Raw genomic sequence first — 25899 nt, 5'->3', positions numbered from 1 at the left:
CTGATTCACGTTAGGAGAGCCTACCTCATTAGCAATCATATTGCTGAATTTTGCATGAAGGAGGCCAGGAGAGTCTGTCACCGATGTGTACTTGAAGGAATGTGGCTGCTGACGATATTTACTCTGAGTTCACAAACAAAGAAAAATGAACAGAATAACTAAATTGTCTTGTTAGATAAGGGACTTTTTCCAATACCAGGGGTCTAGTATTGCTTCTTGTACTTAAAACTCTACTTTGCAAAGGGTTTATGTCTACTAACCATTAGACTAATTTACGTTTTGCTACTCTGAATTTGGTGCATTCAAGTTTCATAGTGGAAATTAAAAGTAAATAAGGAATAAAGTGTAAAAAAAAAAAAAAAAGGAAATGCTCCTATGCTAAGTACAGTAATGAGGTTATTTCACTCCTTGGTGTCATTAACCCTGGCTAGAGGAATTACAGTAAAGGCATTCCAATCTGGAGAGAAGGTGCTGCACAAGCCCACTGAAGAATTTCTTGGTGAGAAAAATGAGGTCCCACCTGGCCTGTGGTCCCATGTCAGAATTGTGAACAAAATAACTACAATATCACTGCAGGCAGGGATGTGTTCACTAGAACACAATTAGGAAGAGCACTCTTATTTTTCTTAATTTCATATCTATATGAATATGGGCAATAGATCCAAGATTTGAAACTAGGAGAGACTGTAGGAAGAGAATATGACACAGGAAATTAAAATCCAGGGGGGGGAAAAAAATAGCACACAAAAGCAGCAAGTGAGACTAAGATTATAAAGCAGGAGCAGAGCTGAGGACAGTGTAATATATTGGGCACTCCACAGGTCAGTCTAATTTTGGAGAAACAGTACAAGGTATTTATTAGAGATGGGCACAATCTTATTTTTAGTTGAAAAAGCCCATTTTAATTCTAAAATAAATAACATAAAATAGCAACCTCCTGAGTCTGAAACACAGGAGAAAAGATTTGCAAAAACAGTTAGCAAAGTCTGCAAAACCTTGAACTCCATCAAGTTCATCCATCTGCAGTTAGGACACGAATGGAATGATCAAACACAAGGGGAGGGAGCCTAGCATTATCCAGTGAGTCACTTTGCCAGCCCAGTTTAATAGAAAGACATCTGGCAAACTCTTGTTTGTAGTGGAGAAATCAAAACCCTCTTTTGTTACCTCGCTGATGAGTTCAGAAGCTTTCTTCTTTCCTTCAATCTCTAGGGCCCCTGGAGTAATACATCCAACTCCTCGCATAAAGTTCATGTCAGACCGGTATAAATTCTGAGGAAAACCAAGCAGAAGCAATTACAAGTTTGCCTTTGAGACGCCCTATATTTATTAATCCAAAAATACACAGTAATGGTATCCAAATAAATCCATTAAAATTAGTATCATCTACCACGAAGGGTTCATATACATTACACTACATTCTTGTGTTTATGTATGTGTCTGTGTGCATGCAGCTCTGACAGATCTACAGTACAGATGCAAGATTGAGTACTGTCTCATGAACAGCAAATAATACTTGTGCTTCTAACTTCCATCTGTAACCTTGAAAAAAGTTTTTCTAGACACATGAATTTTCTTCACCTATAATACATACTTCACAGCTATATTTATATATTTATAAATATATGTAAAATATAACATTTTTAGAAAAGTGTGTATTTTTAAATAAAAGCTGGTAGCCTTTTAATAAGTGGAACTGCAGACAAAATAGCCTTGTTTTTTAACAGTTCTGAATGGCCATAATAGAAGTAGGGAACACTAAGGAAAAATAGCACTAAGGCACAGTACAGAGTTTGTTAAAATATTTTCAAGACCACCAAACCCAGCAGCGACATATTGTAAGTATTATTTTTTCAAAAGTTATCAATAGGTTACTGGCAAATATTATTTTATTTGATGATGAGAAGGGTGATGAGGAGGATCATCTTATTTTCTGCTTCAAAAGAGCTATAAAGACCAAACAACTATCAAAACACAATCTGCCTACTTCATGGGTATGTGGAGACTGCTCCTGCTTACTGAGGGAAGAACTAACTTTAGTTAATGAGGCGTTTTGGTTAAGTCAACCATTTATAATGGAAATGGACTATGCCTTCATTTTATTCAGGTGCCTAAGAGACCAGAACCAGCTCCTCTTCCATCCAGGTCCGTCCAGTGCTAATCTCTAGACTCAAAGGCATTGTGGTACTGCATACAGGAAATATCCTTTATGAGTCAGAAAGTAAGAGAGGACAAGGCTAGAGCATGGTCCTCACCTCTTGTCAGCTATTAGCACCAGTTGGTAAGAGTAAAGTCTGTCCTCTGAGATCTGTCCTTACCAATCAGCATTTCACTCCCAATTCAGAGGCGTGGATGGAAACCTGCCTCAGAATCTCTGACCACATGTGTTTTCACTTGAGTTAGGGCAGCACAACTGACAGCTGATGTTTACACTCATTTGAACACAGTCTGTTTTCTCTAAGACTGTTGGCTGAAAGAGTTAAACGGATATACAGTAGCATTTTGGGGCCAGATATGTTTTTAAGACACAGCCCCCTCCTGAGTCCTCCAGAGGCAATGTAATCTATTAAAACCCCTTTGCTCAAGGTACCTTTGAATTTGTAAGGTGTTATCTAGATAATTTTACTTAAGATTATGTAGGGAGCTAAACTCATCCTTCCTAGAATATCTGTGGTTATGTCTTAGGCCAGAGTTTAAAAGTCTCTTACAAATCAGATTTTTAACAATAGGCATCTTCCTTGTGGAAGTACACATGAATTTCACCCAGATGCAAACCAACTCAAATACCAGTTGGTAAGCAGTTTGCACAGTTAGAAAGATCTTAAAAAGAGTATCTCACCAACAGTGCAATCATCCTCACTTGTGAACACTTCTCTGCCCAATCATCAAAGGCTGCTATACTTTATCTCTCGGTATAGTGTGATCACACATATTGTACAACTGCCCAACAAGATAAATGTCTCATTCCTGAACGCAGACAAGGGAGAACAGCCATTGTTTGTCCCCCAACTGCTGCTCAAATACATACTGTCAGCTGTCATGATTTGGAACAGAACTATCTTGCATCAGAACCAACAGGGAAATATCACTGGGATATTTTGCAATTACCTCACTCTGTAGTTTGTGTGCATTCTTGGCACACCGCAATCTCACATCATCAGTCAAAGAAGTGTACTGGTGCAGCATCTGTCTGTATTCCTGTTCACTGACCAAAGACTGGGCTTTCCTGGCATGTACCAAGTTTATCATATCCAGTGGCAGATGGAAGTGAGTCTTTGTATCCTCAAAACCTTGCTTATATTTCACCTATCAAATTAAAAACAGATCACATAGATATCACAGCATGGTACTTAGACTTCAGGTTTTGATCAGAAGAGACATTCCCCATATTTCTTCCATTTTCCAGTATAAATTATTATTAAAAGTAAGCTCCCTAACTTCTTTAACTATACTGTGAATGATCAGTATTTACAATTAGAATATATGGCAGTCTATTCTTCATCAAGATAGTAGCCATCTACATTATACTCAATTAAGATAAGATATTATTTATATTTTTTTGTTATTAAAACTGGATACATTGAATCTATAGAGTTACCAAACTGATAAATGACATCTTAATTCACTGTATTTCTAGAAAGCACAACAAAGAGGTGAAGCTATTTCCTGAGGATAAAATGCAAACAGCCATATTTATATTAGAATTAGTACAAATCCTCACTCAAAATATTTCATAGAATCACAGAATCATAGAATGGCTTACGTTGGAAGGGACCTTAAAGATCATCTAGTTCCAACCCCCCCTGCAAAGGCAGGAACACCTTCCACTAGACCAGGTTTCTCAAAGCCCCACCCAACCTGGCCTTGAACCGAAAATGCTCTGAACAGCTACAATTCTTATACACAATGAACAAATGATGTCATTCTTAGCATATCCCAAGACCAACAGGGAATCATTCCCCAACCAAAAAAGTCCAACTCGAAATTCCATTAACTCATTCATTCTTTAGTCTTTCAGGAAAACAGTAAATTGAAAATAATCACTGAATAACTTTGTATCTCTACCAAATTTAATTTACTTCTGTACAAAAACCACTACTAGTTCTCAGATATGCCTCTGAGTGATAATTTTACAGAGTAAAATATTCTATTCTAGGCAACAGTGGTATGCAGCAGGGGATTGTGCAAGAATGCATGGTCGTCTTTTTTTTTGTCAAATTAATGTTACTGTAAACTAGGTAAGAATATCATGATTATATCAAAATATCTGGAAAGTGGGAGAGAAAGCCCTAAGTTTTAAATAGTAAGCTAGTCCACAGCTAGTCCACAACTAAATGCATCTTCCATGAGGAACTACTCAATGTTAGGAAATAAATTCCAAAATGCTCGTATCTTCTTTCTTGTACTTACATCACTCTGCAGTGATGCTGCATGGACTGAATGAGCAATATGGATATCACCATCCAGGCCACGTGAGCCAAGCATCTGTCCTTTCATTTTCTGAAATGCCTCCTTATACTTGTGCTAAAAAGGAAATAAGAATAGAAATGTGAATAGGAGTGAAGAGAAGGAAGTATTAGTCAGATTGTTAAAACCTGAATAAAAGAGTTTTCATATTACAGAGCTATGGACAATAAATTCTGGCTATACTCAATATGATAATAAATAAGACTGAGCCTTTAGTGTATGCTAGGAGGACCTCACCTCTGCTAACACTTTAATATTTTATCCTATTTAGCAAAAAAAAAAAAAAATACACCAATGAACACTTACTAATAGTTTGGGTTAGTTACATCCTATTACACAGGTGGTGGAAGACAAGAACCTGGTACAGGTGCTCAGAACCAACCTCTGAGGAGCATCTCTCCATCAGCCCTCTAGCAAAGTTAAAACAACTGGTCTCCTACATTTGAAATTAATCTGTATATCTCTACAATATTTAAAGGACACCCAATACAAACCTTGAAGTGTAGAACTTCCTGAATAAGAGCTCTCTTCCAATTCTTGCCTACCTAAGAGTGGCTGACAGCTCCTGAACTATCCTTGTGATTATCCAGTCACTACAGCCAGTAAATTGGTCAACTTTGCTAATGGATGTTTGCTTTTGCAGACCTCCCTTTGCTTAGTTACCATAATACTTCATTGTGGCTGCACCTCCAAAAGTACAACTAACTGGACCAAGGACAGATGTCTCCCAGATGTAGAGTTGTCTGGACATGCTGTTTCCATCAAGAGTCACTCAGCAGAACAGAAACAGTCTGGAGTGACTGACATATCCTACTGGACAATATCAGCAGCGAGTTCACGTACATCACTTATGATTTCACCCGAAGCCTTTGCTGCCTGGAAGGGAATGGCATCTAGTTTCAGTTGATAGCCACCATCTTTCATCTTTCCCCAGGACTCCTTATAGCGAATCTAGGAAATACGGAACAGGAATAAAGTAGAGTTGCTGTTCAGAGGGTTGACACTGCAGCTTTATTACTACACTAACGTTACCACATGAGTTTCATTCTACTCTAACGCAGAGGGCTAACACAAATCAAACTATCAATACACAACAGGAATAATCACGTGACAAATGCCCATTATAAAAACTTATTTCTTTGTTCATTCTTAATCTTTCAAATTTGGGAGAATATTGATAAATTTGATTTCTCATATTACTTCAGAAACATTTAGATCATTGTATGATCATATACTGGGAACAGGATAGAAATTTAGTATGATTTCCTTTGTAGGACAAATAGAAAACCACTATCAACCTTCTCACTTTCCTTTAAAATACTAAAGGTCAAATTTATACCTCACTGATATTCATAGCATTTAATTTGGCCTGAAGAATTTCAGGAAGGTCTGTCGTTGGTGTATACTGATGTTTTACACTCTCTCCACGCTCCTTGTACAGCCTCTGCAAATAGAGATGAATTTCAGTAGCAAGTACTCACTACACAATCAGTTTCAGACAAAAACATTAACAAATAGACTTATGAAAAGCAAAGACTACAGAAAAGTGACAGCAACATTAATAAATACAAGGAATTATATCAGTCAAAAAGTATTCAAATAGCTTTGGGAGTCTCATACACCTATCAGCTAGATTATGCTAGAGAGGAACTCCTTGAAGTTTTGAGTGTATAAATCAATGTAAATGAAAATTCAGATATTTGAATATTAATTTGATAAGACTTCTAACATATGTGAGTAGAGAAAGGGAGAATAAACAGCATTTATTAAGAACGTGCAGCCATGAGTGGCTCACCAACAATTTGAAATTCCACAGAAATCTGGGGAGTTGAAGTTCCCCAAACATATCTCTCCAAAGTTGTTAATTTTTAGCAGATAAATATGATGGCAATTATCTGTGCAATTACTCCAAATTTATTTCCAGAGCTAGGTGCGAGGGGGTGCTCAATAGTCAATGCAAGAGATACAAAAAAAAAAAAACAAACCAGAAAGTGATTGATCCCATCATAAAACAGGTATCTGTGTAGGCTACTCATATCAATCCTTGGAGGAGGAATATAGGGTTGGCCCAGGACTAGCTAACTTTCGGATATCTCCAGACAAGTAAGAGGAGTTCTCTGCAGTTAACTGGAACTTCCCATACAATAGCTATGCAGAGTTTGTTCACCTCTTTCACATTATTTTTCTTTCCTAGCTTAGTTCCTTCTTACATTGACACCATAATTTTCAGATGAGTGCAGATAAGACCCACAACTTGACCACCTGACTTGCCTTTCCCAGGCTGTTCTTTCTCTGTGAGGGTCTGAGATCCTCTAGATTAGAATGAACCTCTCCATTTCACCCTGCTGCCACTTTCTTTAGCAAGTAGGCCCACTCTTATTGCGGCTCCGTAAGAGGAAAATTAATGAGAACTCCTCATGTGAAGAAGTAGAGCAGCAAACTGATTTTGACTGTGACGCAGTGGAACAAAATGACTTATATTTATCCTGCCTAAGATGTAAGCCTTTTGGATCTTACTAATTAAACCAAAAGCATAGACACTATAAGCATTACAATAGCATGTGTTTTACACAAAGTCTTTCATCTTCTTCTTCACTTTAAAAATATCTATTTTCACAATAAAACATGCTCTCATGTTTGAAACTTGTCTCTTTTGAGTGACTTTTGCTTATTATTCACTTCGGTATCATCCCAGTTAAGTCTACAATATTTTTAAATCGCTCTTCTATTAAAAATAAACATGTTTAAACACCAAACAGTCTCAGTTCTTCCCTTTAAGGTTTACCCCTCCTGGATTTCTCTCTCGGCAGGATGACAGCTTGAAATATTTTTTTTTTTTTCTTCCTTATCATGCTGCCTTACATTTTGTTTTCAAAGAATATGAAGAAACTGAAATTTGAAAGATCTGTTTGAAAAGGGGAAAGAACCCCAAATGTATTCTTTCTCAATGAATCTCAAAAGGCCAAAAGGCTCTAAAGGTCAAAGGTCAGTCTTACTCCTAAATTTTACTTCTGAAAAAAAAAAATTGGACAGAAAACCCTTTTTACATGAAACTCCCATTCACTTTAGTTCGATCTCTATGACTTCCCATTCCAAGTTAGAAACATGCTCTTTGTGAGATGCACCACACCAGAACACAGAAGTTTCATGGTTCCCAAGGATAATCTCAGAGAAAGAGAGAGAAAGCCAGTGCTTCAATCAGGTCGTTCAAAGAGGATACCACTCTTATAATCATAATGTATATACATTATAACTTACATCCACAGCCTGGTTATAACTAATTCTAGCCTGGATCATCTCAGGAGTGTCTTTAATACTGGTAAACTTCAAAGCATATGGATGCTGACGGTACTTCTTCTGTTGAGCAGAAAAAGATCAAAGCTGTGAATTTTGTGCTGCTCTTTCATGCTATTTGAAAGAGAAAAATCATAGGTTGCTGGAGATTAGAGTGAATTTGTGAACATAATTATTATTCCTCTTTCCTCATCTTTATGTCCTAGGTACTTTCAGATTAATATTTGTTTCAATTTAACAATAACCTTTTGCCGATTAATATTAAAGTATTTCTCCCTAAATATAAGGAAAACAATTCAAAATCAGATTCTGCCTACCTAAATACTCCCGGACTAAGGATTTAAAAATCTTTTTCAGATTACTTCAAATACAGTATGACCGATTGTATTTTTTATTTATAGTTTCTTTATGCAAGAAATTATATACAATTGTGGTGTGTTAATAATGGCAACCATTAAACTTATTGTGTAAGGGTTTAGGTTTCCTCCTAACACCTATAGGAAATCTGTGCAGCTATTAACACTGTGCCTAATTGTTATGGTATATCTTCTGGATAATTATATTAATTCTACTTGCTTGAAATGACCCATAGTAGCTTCTGAGAGATCTTATTATATATACATAATTAAGATGAAGGCTGGTTGATGGCAAAATTATATTTTTTCCATATGGCCAGGTCACTAAAAGCTTCCCTTCCTTCATGGGTTGTCCTATACCCATCAGTACTCTTATCTCTTCTCCAAATAGTGCATATTAAATTTTCCTGATGCCTGTGATGAACTCCTAAGTCAATAAGCATGTTCATGGCTCTTCTGGAAATTGTTTACATCTCAGTGTTCGAGTCTAAAGGCATGAAATTCTCCTTTAAATTGAGCTGTGATCTACATAAATCTATTTGAGGCAACATCTTGATTATTTGGGGACTCAAAACACCAATATAAAACACATTAACTCTTTTAAGGTATTACAAGCTTATGAGCAATATTTTGGTTTCAGAAAGAAATACCTTAAAAATGAGCAATCTTCCTAAGTTTAACTGGGGACAAAAGTGGTTTAGACTTTGTCCTGATCAGCTGTAGAGACACATAAGAATTGACAAGAACATTTCTACATAAAATTCCTATAAATTATATTCCAGCAATTGCTTTTTAGCAGTATTACAAGGGCTAGTCACTGTGTAGATGTTAGAAGGGAGGAGGCTCATAGTCATCTAAAATTATTTAGTATTCACAAAGAGGTTGTGATGAACAACCTAGCAGGGCAAATTTCTACTCAGCAGTTTTCACTACTATAACACCAAAATAGTATACCTGTACAGATTCACAGTTACTATTCCAGCTGGGCATTGCTGTACTGGCTTTTATGAAGCTACCTTGCTTTACACTAGCTGAGGATTTAGTTTATTGTGTCTAAAAAAATCATCCTTCTCCATTGTAGATGATTACACAGGGAAAAAATAGTGTTGGCAATCAGGCACATGTGAAAGGATGACCTTATTTTTCTAAGACACTACATCAGTGGCTATGCTGTTAATTTCATTGAGTGAATGGACAGACGATTCCTGCACCACCAGTGGTTATCTAAAATCACAGGATTCAATCTCCTACTGCAGTAGATTTGGCCAGTAGGACTCCCTCTGAAAAAACAGAAACAGAATACTATGAATCTTTTAACCATTTCCACCAGAACCTCCTTGAAGGCCTTATGGGACTAGCACAGAGGATTCTAGAGTTCACCTTTTCCTGTAAGTGATATTGGTTATAGGGAGAAATAAAGATGAAAACTACTTGGACTGATAGATAACTACAGAGAGAGATACCTATATGAATTTCAATAGCTAACATGAATATATATGAAAAAGGAGCAAGAAGGAACGTGTATCTGTTAAAAAAGAAGGTTTTGGGTCCAGTGACTGCATCTTTTCATCATCTCTCCTGTTTTGCTTCATTAAAAAGGTAGGCTAGTGGGTAGCAATTGAGCACTGTTTGATTGCCATTATTATTCATAATATCATTTGTCACCTACTTTGTTTTTGCAAAGGCTATATGGACTCCTACTGGTGTGTGTTTGGTATCTGGTTTCCCTCTAATTACCAGTCCTATCCCTGTTTTTGAGGGCTTTCATGTGGTATGCCTTTTTCTTTCCCCTTTGAGTGGAAATTATTTTAATTTTATACAGACATTTTGCACGCATTATGCAGCAAATTCTGTTACATGCTGTCATGAAATCTCACCTCACTAATGAGTTCTCCTGCCTTCTTCGCCTGCTCCACATTTAATGACCCAGTGGCTATCCATCCAGCTCCTTTCATCCAGTTCAAATCTGCTCTGTATTGGTTCTGACAAAGAAAAAAAAAGTCCTATTGTTGGTGTTCATGCACTTAAAATGCCATTAAAGGATTCAGACATCTCAGGAACAACAACCAAGTCAAATTAGTGTCTGCTTTTGTTTTATTCACTATTGCACAGTTGCAAGGAAAGCAAAAAAATTACAGAATGAAATAGAAGTATCAGGACTCACCAGCACTTGTGCAATATGCTTTGCAAGGTAATTTTTAGAAGTGGCCTACACCTTACTGTCGTTTGTAATTTCTACTCTACCATGGCAAAAACTTCAGTTTTATTGTACATAGTGCACTATTTAAAAAATCGTGAATGATTTGCAATGATAATAAAATGACAGTATTTCCCAACATCTGTCTTTTTGTTATACTGGAGAGAAAGCATCTTGTTTTGTTTTTTCCATGTGTCTTTAAGAAGGAAGAATAAAAGAGTACTTCTCATGTTCCTCACAAAATCTCTCCTACCAACAGTCTACTGGATTCCAAAAGCTTATACGAGCACTACAGCTGCATTTCTCAAAGAAGCCAGAGGGTTTCAGCAGTTATACCTCAACGAGAATTGTACACATACCTATCTTAGTCTCCTTGAAAAATTCTGACTTAATGCCTCCGAATGGAAAGTATAACTTATAGTAACCATTTACAGTATCAGACAGTTCATTTGATGGTTACAGTTGAGCATGTGGTCTCCATATGGAATTTTATTACCAATTTTATCACCGTAAATTATTTAAGCTCCCTGCACAGTACTTTAAAAAAAAAAATAAATAAACATACATCATATATGAATCCTAGTGTTTTATTAACATTTGAAGTAGTCTTTGAAGAAGTCATGCTAGTAAATAGGATTATAACTCTCCTCAAAAACACTGTACACTTTAACTTTATCTCTTGAGCAAATAAGTGGTTAATATTTATTCTTTTAATATTGACTGTTTAATAGTTGAAAAATCAGGTGCATAAACATGTCATGGCATTAAAAGCATAAACATCTGAAGAAACTCAGCCCTAAGTGAAGAGATTGAATGAGAGAGTATTCAAATAAATTAAGTTCTGGACTTACATCACTTTGTAATCCATAGGCCCACTTGGCCCATGACACTTTCATGTCAGTAGGCAGGGCTGTGTAGTGATGGAGAGCTGTCTTGTATCCTCTATCTGTGGCCAAATTCTGAGCCTTTTTGGCATGGACAAGGTTAACCATATCCATGGAGACCTGGAACTGATTCTTTGTATCCTCAAATGCCCTCTTGTACTCCAGATCACTCTGCAACTTTGACATTTGAAGGGAATGAGCCATATGAGAATCTTCCTCCACAGCTTTTACTCCAATCAGCTTACCCTTCATCTTCTCATAACCTTCCTTATATTTAATCTGTGAAGAAAAAATAGACCATGAGTAAATGATCTAAGCTGCCAAATGGACAACTCTGCTAGTAGTGGTCCTCAATACAAGCAAGCAAGAAGTTTGCAAAAGAGAACTGGAATGCCTTAGAAATTTCATGTTTATAAAGAATAAACTCTTTCTCGGTAATAATATGTTCACAAAAAGCTGTAAGAAATCTTTTCTTTTTGGCTCTCTCTAGGAAAAACAACATTCTTTAAGCATTGAGGTCAGAAGGTTCTTTCAGGAACTTTCTGGCCAGGCATAGATGTATTAAGTTATGATGTTTCACAGGAGATTTCCACTTCATTTTGAGTTGTAAAATTCACCCTCAAGTCAAAATGAGAATAGGAAAACACAGTCAGCATGTGGGGAAAAACTATGAATTGCTGCTCAGAGCAAACGTTCTGACTAATTACAGAGTGCCAATCACCCAGACAACTCCTCCATTGCTCCTCATCATGAATCAAGTGAGGGTGGCTCAGGGCACTAAGACTTATGTGACACATCTCCAACACTCTGGTAGCAACCTGGACTGTCAGCTGTCCTAAGAATAAACAAGGTTGATGGAATCCATACTCACATCACTTGCCAGATCCCTCTTTGCCTTAGCTGTCAAGAATGACAAAGCATCCAGACGAAGCACAAATCCTTTTTCCTTCTGATTCTCCCAGCTACTCTTGTAGAGTTTCTAAATAGATGACAATAACACAGTGTCTTTATTACTATCAACATATTCTATTTGTTCTTTAGTTACAGTGAAAACTCTCAAGTAACATCAGACAAGCGTACACTCCATGACCAGCAACTATATGTCTAAGGATCCTATCCTGAGGTCTTCACTTATATACTGTAACTGTGGCTACTGTGACCCCATTATCTCACTGGTTCTGCCAATGTCCCACTCATCTGGAAGCTTGTGGAAAATACACAACTTCAAAGTCTAAAAGTGACAACTCTTCAGAACAGCTGATGTGACTAGTATTTAATTAAGAGCAAGTATTAAATTTAGATGTAGAGTTTTTACTTCTAAAACATTTGGACCTTCTCAAAGAAAGAACCTAACTTTTACCTACAGAACAAACATTTCAACAGCAGCTGCAACTATTCACAGGAGTGAGGGAATCCAAACCTCTGTTTTACACAGTACCTCACTAATGTTGGCAGCATTTGCTTTGGCCAGTATGAAGACAGGATCATCTTTGCTGATGGTGTACTGATGAAGAAACTGCTCTTTTCCTGACCTGTAGGCAACCTGTCCACAGAAAGCAAAGCACGGTTAACAAGCAGTAGTCCATGTTTAATGTTGAAATAATACTGATTAAAACATACAAAATATTCAAGGATTTGTTAAGGTTAATTTATTTGGTGAGTTAATCTTTAGCATTATGACTCTTTTTGCCAAATATGAATTTAAAAGCTGACCCACAGAGTCAGGTTGATAAAATTGCTCATGGCTAAATTTCAGGGAAGCAGTGAAACAACATACATACCAGGATGTTTTAATTCTCTTTCCTAAAGTTAGCTACTTAACTGGCTATAAAGCTGACAGTAATTCATACTCTGTACAAAATGTATGCAAGAATATATTTCACCTCATATTAAACTGCAGCTACTTTTTAGGTTGAAAGAAAGTCTTTAATAGGACACAGAAACAGTGAAGTTTAGGCATGAAATGAACACTGAGCAATTGAATCTGCAAAGAAAATTTGTGACCTAAATGTAATTGCTGACATAATACTCCAGTGAGGACTAACATTCCAACTTTAAATGAAAATATCAAGGACCTTTTATGATCCAAGTAGCAAACATCTCCATTCTATATCCCAGGGCAACATCAACAGAGAAATGAACTGCTCTGTTTCAGAAGCCCATAAAGCTGTTGGAGGAGCTGTTGAAATGCTATGAAAAGGTGTCCCATTTTGTAAAGTGTTACATTTCTTACCTCTCACAGAAAAAGGAAAAAAAAATATCCCTACTATAGAGTTCTAAATCCAAGGTTACTATTCTGACTTTAACACACATAGAAAAAGTCAGCATTGTCTACTACATAGGAGATAAGTAACAGGAGTCGAGAGACCAGCATTCTCCTCTGATTCAATCTGGTGTCATCATTGAGACACACAACACTCATCCAAGTAAGTGCCAGGTTTTTATTGCTGCAGAGGAGGAAAGATTGTAGCTGCATGAAAAAGACCAATCAAGAAGCAATAATGCTTCATCCACATAACAGCTGAGAAGCTGACAGTATCTTCATGTCAAGGCACAATATATTATAAGTAATTAAAAAAAAACACTTGTCAACTCACTACTGTTCCAAAATTAGTCAGTCAGCAATGTTAACAACAGGTTTCCCTTCTTTTGGAAACTTAAAAGTGAATCACTGTCAGGTAAATACTGCCAAGGTGTTTTGAAGAACCATCTCAGCACAGAAGTGGTCAGCCAGTTAGACTAGATGACCATCGTAGGTCCCTTCCAACTGAAATATTCTATTCTAGTCTAGTCTAGCTTAGTCTAGTCCATCTTCCAGGGTTGCCTAGCCCCAAGGAAGAACAGGGAGCATTCTGAAGGCACCCAGTTTGGGAAAATATTCTTATTTTATCATTTTACTAAATCATAGTATTATAGAATCAAAAAGTAAAGTACCTTAGTAAAGTAAGTGAAGTTAAAGTACTTTAATAGAAATAGCTGAAGAATGTGTGGTCTAACAAGGCTGATACATCTTTAAGTACTCTGACGGGGCCCTCAGTGGAGAGAAACACAGAACCTGGGATGGATGTGTATCAGTCCCTGTGCTGATGTCTACCTTGCTTTGAAGCACTGAGGATCAGCTGGGAATATTGTGTTTTCCTTCTAGCTTCCGTCCTCACTTTTACTAACTCATGGATAACCAATTTTCATGCAGATGATATTAACATCTCAGGAATACTCAGGTATCCTCTCATGAACGCATTTCAGTCATACTTGAATCCAGCCTGCACCACCCACAAGTTTGTTGCCAAGAGTGTCTTATAGAGGCATCCCCCACTCCCCTCCCTGGCCTTTGGCATCGTTTATGAGAAGCCTCACTTGCCTATTCTCATTCCCCTTGGGGTCTGATTTTTGTTGTTGTTGTTCTAGTTCAAAGAATTCAATGAGATAATTCAACAAATAAATACATAAAAACCTTTAGAAATAAATCTCAAGAAATTTCATATATTGAAAGGGTTCATTACTGGGTTCTCTTCCACCACCACCCCAGTGTGCATATCTCAGGAATGACCACATTATGAGTAAGCTGCTTGCAAAGAGACAAATTCAGTCAAGGACTCACATCACTTTGCAGTTCCTGGCTTTTCTTGGCATGCTTGATCTGAGAACTGTCAGCCACACTGGTGAACTTCAGAGCATCAGCCTTCTGTCTGTACTTTTTCTACATCAAAGTAAAGCAGGTTATACTAAAGTTTCTACAATGTTTACTTTCCCCAAAAAATGTAGTACTTTCAAAAAGTAGATGACCGATAGAGCCAAAAGTCCCTGTAAATACCCAAGACAGTTTTATCACAGGTATCAACAAAATGACCATTTTTGAGGTGAGGAGGGTAATGCAAGAGTATGCCAAATGCATCATTGCTGACACTGCATGCATGGATACTCTTTGGTGCCAGACGTATTAGCTACATATCTTACCAGATCCAGGTTGCACACCAACAAATGCGTGTCCTTCACAAATTGGACATGACTTAAGTCAGAACCCAAGAGAGTTCATAAGATACACAGTTAATATTACTATCTCATCTTCTTACATGAGACTTCTCAAGCATATATGTATGTTGTTCAAATCACCGAACACATTTTACAGAGATATTTTAAAATTATTTAAAATTTTCTAAATCATCTATTAAATTAGAATGGGCAATTTTAGTGTCCTAAAAGTAACTTAAATTCAAAATCTTCCCCAACATCTGCCAGTTCTTTTCAAAGGAGAGCTCAGTGTAGACACTGAAGTCAAGCTTTCCTGGGAGCAACAGCTGTGAAAGGCCTCCACAAGGCTCAAGTCTTGAATGTTGGAAAAAACATCGTGCTTCATTCATTCTCTGGCACCAGTACTTATATAAAATTTATTTGAATGGACAAATTTACATAGAGACTAGTATTTCTAGTTTAATAAATAAGACTCCTTACTTTTATTCCATCTTACTTTTCATTTTACATCTGAAACACACCAAAGTGAATGGAAAACTTCCACTGACTTCATCAGGCTTTGGATCAGGCTTGTATTGAATCCATGTCTCTGCCTCAGCCTTTTGCATCACTCATTTGAGAGCAAGCTAACCATCTCTTTCTATCTTTGAGACAGTACAAAGAAATGCTGCACCCTATTTCAAGACCACAGTATGAGAGGGGAGATTAAGACTTCTTGTATACTTTAGTGAGATTCTTATTCTAACAGTTCAACCAGGAAGTGGGGCATTCCACGTAGGAAGAGTGTAAATGCATTTTTTCATTATCTGGCATTTCAGGAGAGAAATCCTTCTGTTTGAACTGATGGGTGAACAGATTATTTTATGCTGGGTCTGTGCTAGGGGAACACAAAATAGAAGTTAAAAAAGCATACAGCACTTCAAAGAGGTGCTCATTGCTTTATTTTAGGAACCTGGAAGGAAGGGAGGCAGATTAAAAGCAGCATGTTTTGTCACATTGCATGGAACACAATGTAGTGACATTCTGCAAAGAAATGACAAAATACCAGGCTCTATATGGCAACAGAGATCTCTAAAATAATATCCACCAGTCTCCAGTTTAAGTGACTGTCAGCCATCTCTTGGCCTTACGCAGCACTAGAATGAAAAGGCGGATCATTATGGATTAAATATTTGTGGAAGTGATTATTACTACAACATACCACAGCAGCAGATATCAGTCTATTCCTAGCAAGATGATAGATCTGTGAGTAGCTGCTCTTCTGTTTCTAAGATGTATTTTTATCCCTTGCAGGAGCAGTGAGAGGATGTTAGAGACCCAAGGTATCAGAGCATGTGATCTCCAGTAACTAACTGGCTTCTGTTCCTTCCTCCAGCACAAAGTGGGATTTTATCCTTCTTGTTAAACTTCCCCATACTTATTCTTCTACCTGTCCTCTAGGTTTCCTAGCACTAGTGAGATGACTCAACCATAGCTAAGCAGCTGAGGAAGTATACTTCCATAATGTTAATGGCAGTGCAAAACCATGAATTAATCAAAAGAAAAGAAAACAGCACAAGCTGAAGCTGCCAGTAAAGTCACAGCCCTTATTTGCCAAAGAGCAAGGAAATTTCCAAACATGGCTAACAAATGTCTAATTTTTCAACGCTGTTCCTTAAACTTCATGTAGCATGTACCACAGGAAATTCTAATTCCTTTCAATGCCGCTCTGCAAAATGGGCAAGTGAATGAAGAGGTGGAAGCACAGTTATAGGGACTTCTGCTTCAGAAACTTGACACAATAATCATATGATGGGAAAACATATTTTTAACTTCTAACCCAGGATCTCCTAAACTTCACAATAACTAAATGGCATCCATCAGTTCTTCCATTTCTCAGATTTTCCGTATTAGGAATTCTTTACCTATTCCACATAATGTAGTGGAATGAGTGTGCATAAACCTTTGAATATACAACAGACAGAAGCCTGAGCACTTTGCTTACCTCACTGACCAAATCTCCTGCCTTTTTGGCTTGTTGTATATTAAGACTTCCTTCTGTGATACAGCCAGCTCCTTTCATCCACATCAGATCTGCCCTATATCTAAGCTGTAAAGGAAAATTACATTTATTGGCATGGGGAACATGGGTACAATGTTTGTCTGTGAATATGTGAACCCTTTAGAGTTTTAAAGACATTGCAAAGACATTTTAAAAAGTTATAGTGCAAATCAAACAGCGTTCATATGAAACAAGAATTAATATCAAACTGAAAACATCTATAAACACTCGTACTGCTTGTAATAGGCTGAGTATACATTGTCTTACATCACTCTGGAGATCATAGGCCTTCTTTGCCCATTTGGTCTTCATATCCTCTGGAACCACTGTGTATTCGTGGAGGCTCTTTCTATAATCTAAGTCACTAGCAAGTGCCTGGGCCTTCTTAGCATGTCTCAGGTTTATCATATCCATAGGCAGATGGAAATGGGTCTTACTCTCCTCAAAATCTTTTTTGTAGGCAATCTAGAAATAGAAGGAATGAAAATAAGTTGTCTGTATCAGTGTATTGCAAAGTTAAAGCTATCTTAAATCTCCATTCATATTTGAGTCCTTATGCAGATTATGCAAAAAACACATGTAGAAATCTGGTCCTGTGAGGGATCCACAAAACAGATGGCATGATGAGTTTTGCAGACTCTAGAGACATCTCCTCTATTACAGTACATCTTACTTTTAAACTGCTTGAAAGTTTTATGTAGAAGTGTTTATATTGGGGCTTTAATAGGATGTTTTTTTCCTGCTCCAAAATAAGGACATCATCAAACCAAAATTCCCTATGAGAACAAAAATACTGTGAAATCACTGCAGATTAACAGACTTAGGAAGGAAAGTGATTTTTGTTAAACATTTCCAAGAATTTCTTCTACTGAAAGCAGTAAAGGTGGTAGGTTGCATATTGTTGCTGAAAGATTCATAATTATGAATAACACCTTTTGAGTAAGATAAATAAATGATTTACCTCACTACTCATCTTGGCCACCTGCAGAGAGTGCAAAAGCCTTGTATCTTTTGTTCCAATTGCTTTTCCTTTTGTTTTTTCATATTCTTCTTTATATTTAATCTGTGAAATAAATAGTGTAAGTCAAAGCACATTTCCAATTACCCAAGATATAAGCAATATATTTTTCACTGGTGATTTGGATGGTCAAAATTTACAAGGGCTTAGTCTGATTATCACTTTGTCACTTCAGATTTCCCAAATTTTTTCAGAAATTTGCAAAGGTGCAAGGCTGGTCTCATTTATGTTGTCTTTAACCTCATTGTTTAAGGCTTACTCCTCTGAGGTGGACATGCTTATAAACTTAAAATTTTCTGATTAGTTAAATTATCTGGTTCTTAAAGCAAAAGATAAGAAATCAATCATTTAAAAACAAAGCAAGGAATTCAAGATTTTATTTTCTTAATGAGGAGGGATTTCCGAATCACCATCATTGCTGAACACACTCTGGATTCAGGAAAAGCTTTTTCCTTTTCTGCCTCTCCACAGGTTAAGAATCATGAGATAAGTTGTTTAAAAAGAGTTTGCTTGGAAATTTTTTTATATACATGTGTTCATGTTAAATCAGACTAAAGAAATAATCCACTGCAAAGGGAATGCATATAACAGTATTTTTGAGGCTATAAAAAATTCAAAACATTGAATTTTACTATGAGGTTATTTTGCATATTTTGCTTCCTTCTGTACACTTGTATTTAAAAAAATAATTTTCAGAGTAAAATTTCATAGCAGAGTCTGGGAAAGCTTCCAACTGTTCACCAGTCGTTTAGAAAGATGGACAGACAAATGCAGGACTTACAAGTCCTGATGAAGTGAGCTAAGCTTTATTTCCCTGTGCTATAGCAACTTATATAAAGAATAATTCCTAGGTAATTAAATATAACATACATCACTGGCAAGATCCCTTGAAGCTTTGGCAGCAAGTAAAGGCAGAGAATCAAGTTTCATTTCAAAGCCCAGGCCCTTACTCTTCTCCCAGTTTTCTTTGTACTTAACCTGAGAAAGGAAAGACAGCAACATGTCAGTAACACATAAACACACAGGATCTTCAAACGAACATGAAAATTACTAAGAGTAAACCAGAAGTATAAATATGCTCAGTCCACAAACCGGAACCTTCTTAAATCAGAGTTCATTATCATTTTGAGCTAATTAATTGGCCAGATTGAGTCAAGAATTTTATTCTCAGAGTTTACAGGCACTTTAAATCCCAGAACATGCACTACTAGCTCTCAATTATAAGCAGGCATGGGGGAAGGAAGGCTTCTCAAAAGTGCCTGTGGTTACATCTACATACGCAAATCTATAGGGCAGAACAGCTGGTGCTCAGAATCAGACATCACACTACTCATTTCAGGATTTTTCTTCCCACCCCACCAAACTAGAGCTAGTCAGGCCCCATGCACTGAACTCCTGCTTGTAGTTGCAGTTCTTTATGTGAGCTGCTGTAGAGCATCTTTCCATTTGGCTGCATTCAGGAGTCCAGCACATGTGCTCCAAGACCACCCCACAATATGAAGCAAAGCTCTGTGAAGCAACCCTTATGATCAGATTTGCTTCAAAAGCGTGCTCATGAGCCACACTATATCACAAATGTAGATGAAATGCATGAAAATCACACGCTTAACTTTTGAAAGTTAATGAAAGTTAAAGCACTAGTTCTTTAAGCTCTTTTTCAAGGTTCCATTTGAAATTCCATTGGAGCAGGATCTAGTATGCCTTCATGCAATGCACCTAATGAAGTATCCAGGAAGCCCTGATTTCTGGATTTGGCTTTTCATACGGTTATATTTTACCAGTATCTAACAATGAGCATGCATCCCAACACATAGCCACAAAAAGTGCTGCTCCACAACACTCCACCAATGCAACTCAAATAAAATTTAGGGGAAGATAACAAGGTATGAATATGCCAGGAAAAACTTGCAGTAATGCCAACTCACAATGATGAAAAATTATGAAACTGGTTCAAAAATAACAGTCACACCAGTAATAAGTCTGGAGTTTTTTTCTGCTTTTGCATTTATTTGTCTTGTTGGGCTTTTTTCCCTCCAAAATTATCTACAACAATGAAGGTCTGAAAAACACTTTAAAAATTAAATAGAAGTTAAACTTTTCCTGCAAGTGCTTGATATTAACACTGAGGTCTCTAAGTAAATCACTACATAATGTCATTAATTATGAATGGCAGCAACACTGGGCTTGATCTAAGTTCACTGAATTTGCTGTTTCTTTCCATTGACTTCAGTGGGCTTTGAGCTATTAGAACAGTGCAAATGTTGGTTCCTCACACAAATACCACCTCAGAAGCAGTTAATTTTGTGAAGTGAACACTCATTTACTAAAAAAAATCAAATAGTCTGAAAAGATCTTGGAAAAAATTGTCTAGCGATTCCACTGTACTTGAGATTGTATCCCCTATCTATTCTGGTTACCATATTTCATGCTGTTTAGTAAAGACAGATGATAAATGCCTAACGCTTCCAGAAACAGTGTCATCATCATCTTTAAATTCATTTCTGTCTATAAACAACACCATGAATACCAGTATTTCCACATCACTTGGCTTACCTCACTGTATAATTCAGCATTGGATTTTGCCTTGACTAACTGAGGTACGTCCTGAGGTAGAGTGTAATTTGTTTTTGTCTTCTCATACTGGGCTCGGTAGTTCACCTGCCATATATTGAAAAAGTCAACAAACTCAGTTATTTTTAACTCACTAAAAATATGACTGTTACACTGATTGACTGCTGTTGACTTTCAGGCTATTAGTGCCATATGTTATAGATACACTCATAGGTATGGCTGACATAAATATGAGGGCAATAAGGCAATTATAACTTTTACCTCGGTACTAGGAAGTAGAATAATTATTCTATAAATAGAATAGTTACTGATTATCTGTAAGTAGAAAATATATTAAATAAGAATATGTATTAATAAATACGCAGAAGATAAATCCCTAACAAAGCACACTAATACAAATCTTAAAAATGGAGGAAAATATTAGATCTCCTGGTATGCTTGCCACATTTTTGGAAGTGATTTCATTCAATTTGTATTCTTACTTTGGTTATAAATCTGATGAACTATCAAGAATAAAAACATTTAAGTGCTACAAATGAAATTATCTCATCATTTTAATAAACAATGGTAGCTAATTATGACAGAACTTACATCACTGAGCTGCTGTGCATTTATTTTGGCTTGAGCAATTTGTGGAGTAGTGGCAACAGAGCTGTACTTCAGCTTGTCTATGCTTTGCCTGTAGTTTACCTAATTTAAGATAGAATAATATAAAAAAAATATTTAATAAAGGAAGAAATGTTCAGATTGAAAAATGAGAGATTGGGTAGAGAAAGTTTTGTTAGCTAGTACTCTGGATAAATCATTACTTAAACCACGATAAACTGAGGTGAGGAAAAATGCCAGGATATCTTGGATGAGATCTGACTTAATGCTCTGAAAATTTCCTATTCTGAGGTCACAGTTTTTATTCCACTTTGAAAATGAACTTCACTTATAACGTTTCCCCCTCAAAACCACAAATTCTTAAAAAGATGACGTTTCAGCTTGTCTCCCCAAACCATTCCTATAAAATTGACATTCTTAACCATCACTTAGATTATTTTTATCTTTATCAGACTATCTTTGTAAAGGAACATTGTAACTGTCTTATTAAGAGGTCTGTCCAGTGTAATGCTGCACAGAGCAAGTGAACTCTCTTACACTTTGTCTTTACTGAGTTTTAATGTAACAATTAATCACAGCATTTCCCTGAGTTTTGTGTGGATGATGAGAGAAGAAAAATATATATTTATGGTACAAAATAAGTAATTTTAATGTCAGCCATTGATAGGATTGAAGCCCACTAAATTCTTAACATGTTAACATGGTAGCAGCAATAATAAGATATAAAATAAACATATTAAATCCCCGAATTATGCAAGATAAAAAAATCAGTTACATTTTCTTTCAAACCCATTACTGCCAAAGGACTCAGTGCTACACTGCAGGACACAATTACTGTTCTCTGTAGGCTTTAATTAATATTCACTGTAGTTAATCACCACTTTGCAAACATTGTAAATCACATTGCTTAAAACTAGTTTCTTAAGAGCACTTTTTTCCAGTAAAGTGGAGTATACTTCTAGAGACTTTGTGTTACTGCAACTGTTTTAATGAGAACCTTCTTATCTTGGGTATTGTCACGTAAACTTGTTCTTTCTGCCATGACAAAAAATAGGGAAAAAGGCCTGAATTATCTCACAGGTCAAAAGTTATTAAGGTACATAAAACAGCTAATTTGCTTCTTTACAGACAGAGAGAATTTTCATTCTACAGAAAGGGATAATTTATTTTTTACTGAAATCATGTATTTATTGCTACTTACGATTGCTTAGTGTGAGAGAGTTGTATTCTTAAAGAGTTCAAAGGAAATATGTTGGTTATTAGTGAGCAGATGAGTCCTGGGACTGTTTCAAACTACTAGATGATGATCATGAATAGTGTTACTGAGTGCCTGTGTCCAATTGATTCACATGCTCCAGACCCAGATGCTGAGTGTGAATTGTAGAGCCACGCAAAGTGCTGAAATGTTTAGAGTGGGTAGAACTAATTTGTACATTTTGGACATGAATTCATGCTTACTTTGAACTCTTTAAGAATACAGCTCTTTCACACACTAAGCAATCAAACACTGAGCTTTACTTTTTTAAGCTTTTTCAAAGACAGAGATGAAATTACTGCTGAAGAGGCAATAGTGCTTCTTACAGCAGAAGCATATCAAATACTTCCTCAAAAACATCAGGGTTCTCAATTCTACCTCTTCATGCTACTCTCTCTTTCTTGGAAGAGCCATTTAGGCCCAGATAAATCTCATGTAATGTTAATGGCCTCTCTAAAGCTTCTTACCCCTGCTTTCTTGCCATTTCAATGGAAAGACAGGTTATATACATCTTTGGTAGTCAGAAATGCCCTGCAAAAGTGCTGCTCTCTTCCTCTTGATTTTATAAGTAAAGCCTGGTGACTGTGCTCCTAAGGCAAAGGTTAAGTTCCCAATGCTAGATGAGGTCAATCAAAGCCTTTAATGCTTGGGAGCGGTGAAAGTAGGGTACCCTTTACAGGTAGCCTGATGTCCTGCATTTATCTGTAGAGTATATGTAACCACAGCAGTATACAAATTTCTTCACCTTGTTCTATCAGTAACTCAAGCCCATGCACAGAAGGCACCTCTCTCACATGGACCATAGGCATAAGGAAGGTTATGTGACCAATTAATTCCCCTTCAAAGGGGAACACCTATCTTCAGGGAATTCACAAATGATGAGAAGCTTATTTAACTCTCCCTGTCCTTTCAGTGCTTAATTCTGATGTTGAAGCTGCCCAGGATGGTGAGACATTTTGCAACACAGACTAGGGATAGGGCAGAACTGACTCATTTCACATCGTTGTACAATCTGTGCTGAACTGAAGGCAATGCCAGGAGGTGGCAGCACTTTCTGTACCTCTAAGTTTTCTTGACTCCCTGCAATTTTTTGCCTTAACTTTGTTATCTCTAGCTGTTTGCTCCCATGATTAAATCATCATTTGACAGAAGCAATCTATCACAATCTCTTTTACAGAGAGACAATGAACCATGCAAGTCATAGGAAAAAAAAAAACCACAGAATTATTTACATCTTTCAAAGGGACCAACTTCCTTGTTGTCTGATATGAAGGCGTGAGAGTAGCTGGGTAATTGTAGTCAACAGCATCATGTTTGTAATCAGATTTATAGGCTATCTGAAACAGAGGGAGAAGAAAAAAAAAAAAAATCACTTTTTTTTTTTAAGCTGTCATATGTTTGAATAATTATCAGTCAAGAGGAAAGGAGAAACAATAATATTAATATTAAATGCAGGAAACAAAGTAAGTTCAATGTCATGAGTGACAAAGAAAACGAAATTATTTGCATAGTTTAGCCACTAATTGATTCTTTTTCAGCTCCTCAATTAATCCAATGCCAACAGTGGGAGCATTAACTTAACTTCCACCTATGACACATCTCTTTTATCTTTCTGCTTAGTTCTCAAGCTTCTTACAGATTTGTAAATAACATACTTGAAGGAAAGACATGTAATGAAATAGCTTCTTGACTAACAGAATACATGAAATTGGAACCCAGAAATCTTCATTAAAGAGACTTTTTTCAGCAAAGGTCTGACCCTGGCGGTGGTGGCAAGCAACCTCCAGCATCCCACTGATGTCAAAGAAAACTGAACGAGCTCAGTATGTTGCCAGATCACTGAATTTGCTTATTTTAACTTCATCTACATAGTGAGCTATAAACCAGTGCAAAAGGGTTTTCAGAATTTCCCCTCTTCTCAACGTATCTATCCTTCACCAATACAATATGATGCAAAGTTTTCTACCAACTTAATTCTGGAAAAACTTAAAGACAAGAAGGCAACAGCCATGTAAATGTGATTAAAAAATACTTACATTGCTTGCCAAGCTGCCGACTTTCATGGCATGTAGCATTCGCTTGTCCATGCCAATACCTACATAATGACCTTTCATCTGGTTCTGGTAGGTTTCTTTGTATTTAAGCTGTACAAAAAAAAAAGCAGAAATACTCTGAGAAAATATATTTCGTTTTTCTATGAGTTTCTGTATGTTATAGCAGTGAGACAAATTATTACAGCTGTGGTCTACTAGTGTTGCATCTCTACAGAAACTCATGAGACTGCAACAACCTTACTACTTCAAAAAATAAAACCTAAAACCCTCTGTGAGTTTCCTATTTTGCAAGATGTCATTTACATATTCTTCAGTTCACCTGGATGCCACATAAAGCAGATACATCTGCATTCTATTGCTGCATATTATTTCATTAGAAATAAATATTAGAATGAAGTATCAGGGAAGCATTATTTGTACATTAACAAATGAAAACAATCATCTACCAAAACTGGACTGTTTTGGTGCAGCTTTCACCAAGCCCAGAGTAGGGAGTTTGACAACGAGATAAATTAACCACTCTACTATCTCATCTGTATGGCAAAAGATTTACTACTCCTGTATTTCAGGGAATAATAGCAAGCAGTATAAAGCAATCATGAGATACAATCGGTATAATTATTAATACTGATTACTTTCACACAGTAAATGTGTTTCTCTCTGACATTAACTCTGCTAAACTATCTTCTGCCAACCTTTCCAGTCAGGAAATGGATATACACAATGAAATAAGTAGTAATTATGATAGGTAACAGTAACAACTGACAGCTACTTGGTCAGATTAGCAGTCCATCATAAGTATCCTCTCTTCCATATATCATAACAGTTCTTTTCATAATCTTATATAAAATGAACCCCTGTTATCCGTCAGGACAGACTAGGATAGGTGCTATACAGACATGGGTCAAAATCAGTTATAAACAAATTCCCAGTGCATGCTTATTTGAAACACACGTAGAGATGACTTGTGATTCCAGAAGCTGCCAGGGTAAGCAAGCCACACACAAGGTACTGAAAAACTTACATCACTGGTGAATTTTGAGATCTTGCTCACATTCTTGAATTGTGGAGTATCACAGTAGTTCATGCTGTAGCCTCTGTTGTTTCCAAGATCCTTCTTATATTCCACCTTAGTGACAAAAGTACATAAGAGAAATATAGGGTAAAACCTCAACCTGCTTGCC

General features: G+C 36.7%; 1 protein-coding gene across 2 annotated transcripts in view; it reads right to left on the bottom strand.

The window, feature by feature from the left end:
* LOC104357889 (nebulin related anchoring protein) overlaps positions 1–25899 on the bottom strand; it is a 52480-nt gene that overhangs the window by 11087 nt on the left and 15494 nt on the right. For both annotated transcript variants that reach the window (XM_009963394.3, XM_032988637.2), the window contains exons 12-32: positions 25740–25844; positions 24698–24805; positions 23894–23998; positions 21392–21490; positions 20783–20887; positions 19100–19207; positions 18173–18274; positions 17479–17676; positions 17155–17259; positions 14800–14898; positions 12637–12741; positions 12070–12177; positions 11166–11477; positions 9995–10099; positions 7726–7824; positions 5807–5911; positions 5311–5418; positions 4411–4524; positions 3109–3306; positions 1168–1272; positions 25–123 (exon numbers count right to left, since the gene is read on the bottom strand). In XM_009963394.3, coding sequence (XP_009961696.2) covers positions 25–123; positions 1168–1272; positions 3109–3306; positions 4411–4524; positions 5311–5418; positions 5807–5911; positions 7726–7824; positions 9995–10099; positions 11166–11477; positions 12070–12177; positions 12637–12741; positions 14800–14898; positions 17155–17259; positions 17479–17676; positions 18173–18274; positions 19100–19207; positions 20783–20887; positions 21392–21490; positions 23894–23998; positions 24698–24805; positions 25740–25844 — 2592 coding nt within the window. The remainder of the gene's footprint in view (positions 1–24; positions 124–1167; positions 1273–3108; positions 3307–4410; positions 4525–5310; positions 5419–5806; positions 5912–7725; positions 7825–9994; positions 10100–11165; positions 11478–12069; positions 12178–12636; positions 12742–14799; positions 14899–17154; positions 17260–17478; positions 17677–18172; positions 18275–19099; positions 19208–20782; positions 20888–21391; positions 21491–23893; positions 23999–24697; positions 24806–25739; positions 25845–25899) is intronic.

This window comes from Tyto alba, unplaced genomic scaffold (genome assembly GCF_018691265.1).
Source record: "Tyto alba isolate M040663 unplaced genomic scaffold, T.alba_DEE_v4.0 Super-Scaffold_1, whole genome shotgun sequence".
NCBI classification, from domain to species: domain Eukaryota; kingdom Metazoa; phylum Chordata; class Aves; order Strigiformes; family Tytonidae; genus Tyto; species Tyto alba.
The sequence above is the reverse complement of the archived record's forward strand: the minus strand, read 5'-3'. Positions and strand labels throughout refer to the sequence as shown.